At 38.1% G+C, this 4,945-nt stretch overlaps 2 protein-coding genes across 3 annotated transcripts in view; both read left to right on the forward strand.

Annotated features, from left to right (window-relative positions):
- Positions 1–938: 938 nt before the first annotated feature.
- Positions 939–1,829, forward strand: LOC107656167 (putative nuclease HARBI1). The gene is made up of 3 exons (XM_016443899.1): positions 939–977; positions 1,114–1,357; positions 1,453–1,829. The coding sequence occupies exons 1-3, from the start codon at positions 939–941 to the stop codon at positions 1,827–1,829; spliced, it is 660 nt and encodes a 219-aa protein (XP_016299385.1).
- A 2,955-nt stretch (positions 1,830–4,784) lies between these two features.
- Positions 4,785–4,945, forward strand: part of LOC107656171 (ras-related and estrogen-regulated growth inhibitor-like) — a 4,530-nt gene continuing 4,369 nt past the window's right edge. For both annotated transcript variants that reach the window (XM_016443905.1, XM_016443903.1), the window contains exon 1: positions 4,785–4,861. The gene's annotated coding sequence lies outside the window, so the exon portion shown is untranslated. The remainder of the gene's footprint in view (positions 4,862–4,945) is intronic.

Consider the following 4,945-nt stretch of genomic DNA (forward strand, 5'->3'; position numbering starts at 1 on the left):
TAAAAATACACTTACTTGTAGGTTTAAAACACTACATGTCACATTTATTGTCCAACTACAAATATTTCAGCGAAATGTATATTTTAGTCAGAATTGCTGCGCTCCTATTTTATTGAGATCCGTCTGTTTGGCGCTCGTTCACTGAAGTCTGTGGAGTTTAGCGGAGAATCCCGGAGAATCCCCAGTCAGAGCCGCTTAAACTAATATACCAAACCAAACTAAAAACTAAGTCTTACCAGTTTTTAAAGGCCTTGATATGAAGCTTGTGACATGTTTAGAACAAACTGGATTATGCACTTTCTCCGCAGCAGCTCAGTCTGTGTCCTCCACTATATTTTCAGATGTATCTTGTATCAAACTGCTGTAAACCATATAAACGGTATTGCCTCATATCGAATCGCTTATAAAGAAAATATCGATATATCGTACAGACTCGATATACCGCCAAGCCCTACCTTGGAGTGGGGACTTTAAAGTGAGCAGGGCACGTGCATGCCATTATAGTCGTTTGGAATGCACTTGGCAAAGGGAGCGAAGTAATTTCCTCATTATCTTCAGCTGGCATGTTCCCGTGACAACGCAGCACGGTGTCGGTCAGCAGATGTCGCTCTTTTACTGTCATAAATGTCTTTTTATTGTTGTTATCATAACTGTAGCAAATAAACATACATTTTATATTTTAAAAAGTGTTTAAAATATGCTATATAATAGATAAAAACTAATATATATAAAACTTTTTAAAATGTAAAATGTATATATTTTTTTATGCCGGTGTAAAATTCGCTGATGGACACCATGCTGCATTGTCATGGGAACATGCCAGCTGAAGATAATGAGGAAATTACATCGCTCCCTTTGCCAAGTGCATTCCAAACGACTACATAATGGCACGCACGTGCCCTGCTCACTCCAAAGTCCCCCTCTCCAAGGGGATAGGGATGATCACTTCCATTTGGAATTTGCCTGTGAACCGTTTGGTACACGATACACGTACCGTTACACCCTTAAACTCTGAACACTAAACAAGTAATGTTCATGAAATATAGTGCACATGAGTCTGAACTCCAATTAATTCCTGTAGAACATAAAATATACAAAGCATATTTCTGTCAGGACCACTTGGGAGTAGTGGACTGTGCGCATATAGCCATTAAAGCTCCCAATGCAGACGACTCTTCCTATGTAAATAAAAAAGGATTTCACTCAATCAATTGCCAATTAGTATGTGATGCCAGAGGACTGCTGCTGAGTGCTGAGACACATTGGCCAGGTAGTCTGACAGATAGAACTGTCTTTAAGCAATCCAGTGTGGCACAGCTGTTTGAAGAGCAAGACAATGACGAAGGTTGGCTTTTAGGTGAGACACACAGTTTGGTTGCCGTAGTGACTTTTCTTAACATTGCCAAAGAATCCTGTGAAAATTTCAATATGTTTTCTGTCTTTCGCCTCCAGGTGACAATCGTTACCCTCTAAAAAAGTGGCTGATGACTCCAGTGCAGAATCCGGAGTCCCCTGCTGACTACCGCTATAACCTGGCTCACACAACGACACACGAGATTGTGGACCGCACATTCAGAGCCATTCAGACACGTTTCCGGTGCCTGGATGGGGCAAAAGGTTACCTGCAGTATTCTCCAGAGAAATGCTCCCATATCATCCAGGCCTGCTGTGTACTACATAACATTTCCCTGCAGTCTGGCCTTGACGCCTGGACTTTTGAGAGGACTGAGGCCACAGACCAATCAGGGGAGGATATTGATCCCACTGACACTGTCGACCCAGAGGCTCTCAGAGTTCGACAGGAACTCATCCAAAATCGTTTCAGCTAAGATGGAATACGGAATTCAACATTTAATTTTTTTTTAAAGATACACATGCTATTGTCTTCCTGTATGCTAACATTTTGTTAAGGAATATAAAAAAAAAACAATTCTGTCACTTAATCATAATTTAATAATTTAGCCTACTCAAGCTCAGGTTGTTCCAAACTCACAAGACTATATTTCTTATGTGGAAAATAAAATCATATTATGAAGAATATTTTGGTCACCAGCAATTTCATCGTAAAGCAAGTAAGTAAATAAATAAATGAATAAATAAAAACTATGAGATTTTTCTCAAAATATCTTCTTAATGTTCCACAGAAAAAAGAAAACGTTTTAGAATGACTAAGTGAATGATGATGGGTGAATTATCCCTTTATGAATGTGATGTTTGTCACTTTTTATTGGTCCTGTGAAAACAAAAACTAATTTTTTTAATTAGTGTTTACAAATACTTTAGGAATGAGATATGAAAATGGACAGGGTCTTTTATTACAAGTTACTGTAATTTTAATTTAGTTGTTTTTTTTTATGCAGTATTTTACTGAAAACGGATAGACCTGTACAATTATTTAAACAATAAATTACACCTCAACAGTAGATGTGTGTGTTTATATCTCTGCAAAGTGCATTATTTGTTTCAAAACTTGAATTCGACAGGAACAACTGACTTTCCAAACAAGCCAAACCTCTTGTTATTTATGAACTTCTTTCACATTTGTTAATTTTGTTGAGTTCATCAGCAGTGTTGGGAGTAACGCGTTACAAAAGTAATGCATTGCCTGGATGGGGCAAAAGGTTACCTGCAGTATTCCCCAGAGAAATGCTCACATATCATCCAGGCCTGCTGTGTGCTACATAACATTTCTCTCCAGTCTGGCCTTGATGCCTGGACTTTTGAGAGGACTGAGGCCACAGACCAATCAGGGGAGGATATTGATCCCACTGACACTGTCGACCCAGAGGCTCTCAGAGTTCGACAGGAACTCATCCAAAATCGTTTCAGCTAAGATGGAATACGGAATTCAACATTTAATTTTTTTTTAAAGATACACATGCTATTGTCTTCCTGTATGCTAACATTTTGTTAAGGAATATAAAAAAAAAACAATTCTGTCACTTAATCATAATTTAATAATTTAGCCTACTCAAGCTCAGGTTGTTCCAAACTCACAAGACTATATTTCTTATGTGGAAAATAAAATCATATTATGAAGAATATTTTGGTCACCAGCAATTTCATCGTAAAGCAAGTAAGTAAATAAATAAATGAATAAATAAAAACTATGAGATTTTTCTCAAAATATCTTCTTAATGTTCCACAGAAAAAAGAAAACGTTTTAGAATGACTAAGTGAATGATGATGGGTGAATTATCCCTTTATGAATGTGATGTTTGTCACTTTTTATTGGTCCTGTGAAAACAAAAACTAATTTTTTTAATTAGTGTTTACAAATACTTTAGGAATGAGATATGAAAATGGACAGGGTCTTTTATTACAAGTTACTGTAATTTTAATTTAGTTGTTTTTTTTTATGCAGTATTTTACTGAAAACGGATAGACCTGTACAATTATTTAAACAATAAATTACACCTCAACAGTAGATGTGTGTGTTTATATCTCTGCAAAGTGCATTATTTGTTTCAAAACTTGAATTCGACAGGAACAACTGACTTTCCAAACAAGCCAAACCTCTTGTTATTTATGAACTTCTTTCACATTTGTTAATTTTGTTGAGTTCATCAGCAGTGTTGGGAGTAACGCATTACAAAAGTAATGCATTACAGTAACTGATTACTTTTTGCTGTAACGCAGTAGTGTAAGGCATTACTAATAAATTTTCAGTAATATTTTACTCGGTACATGTTCAGTAACGTATGCGTTACAACACATGTTTAGCCTAAAATGTAATTGTTCAAAGAAAAAAACCCCCAGCAAGACCGCGAGATATTAACGAATCAAAAATGCCGCAAGCTCTATTTCCTGTTCGTGGTCAGTCAATAGCCGCGCGGTGGTGTCTAAGTTTGTAAATAAAGACTAAACGACAGCTTCTGATATATTTGCTTAGCGATTTATTTCATTCATCTCCCTCTCGCTGGAGGAACTTTGTATTGTGTGACGTAGTCCAGTGAAGGCGTGTTTAGGGCGGGTTTTACAGGAGTGCCGCGAGGCTACTGGCCCGACAGTGGAAACGCGGCATGATTTCGGCCTCTGTCTGTGCTCGAGGTCCGAGGCTATTAGCCCCGCCCGGCTCGCTGTAAGCCCCGGCTCTCACTGGCCAGTGGAAAAGCGGCTAATGGGTGATGGCAGAAGACTGTACATGCGCCAGATGGACGTATGCGCATCTTGCCATGGCATTAGAGTTTACATATAGTCCTGTTGTGTCAAATATGAATAGACCCAAGCTATTCACAGATATTGCCAGATAATCACTTTACCTCTACCATACTTTTAACAGACTTGGATCGTTTGTGATTCTGGCTGGCATCCTTTCTTGCATTGTCTTGAGCCCTCACTTTGCCAATTATAGCTATATTGTTAGTAGCCTGGATAGCCCACAGTCATTATGCTACACCATATCGCCCTCTACTGGATATAAAATGCTATGCAGTACATTTTGTCATTTTAGAATGTCAAGTTCTACTTCTGTAGTTATTTTGGTGAAAGTAACTCAAAAGTAATACAGGAGTCATGTAATTCTGGGACAATAATATTGTAAGGTAAGGAATTACTTTTAAATAACAATAACAAGTAATCTATAATGTATTACAGTTTGGAAGTAACTTGCACAACACTGATCATCAGTAATGCTTACCTGCTATTAGTTTCTTTCTCACAGGTCTCTACTGGTGCTCTGTAATCTGAGTAAAAGATATAACAGGGCAAAAATATAAAGCTTTAATTTTAGCCCGGGTTTATTAATGGTTTTGTTGGCGGAAAGAGCTAGTGGTCTCTGCTGATCCGGAGGCTCGACTGTCAAAGGCGATAAATCAGCTGGTCGTTTAATGAGTCTCGCAGTCGAGCCCCGGTTATGAATGTGAGTAATAAGAAGAGAGACCACGCTGAACAATGACGCGCGTGTGTGTGTGTGTGTGTGTGTGTGTGTGTGTGTGTGTGTGTG

This window comes from Sinocyclocheilus anshuiensis, unplaced genomic scaffold (assembly GCF_001515605.1).
Source record: "Sinocyclocheilus anshuiensis isolate Anshui unplaced genomic scaffold, SAMN03320099.WGS_v1.1 scaffold1429, whole genome shotgun sequence".
Lineage (NCBI taxonomy): Eukaryota > Metazoa > Chordata > Actinopteri > Cypriniformes > Cyprinidae > Sinocyclocheilus > Sinocyclocheilus anshuiensis.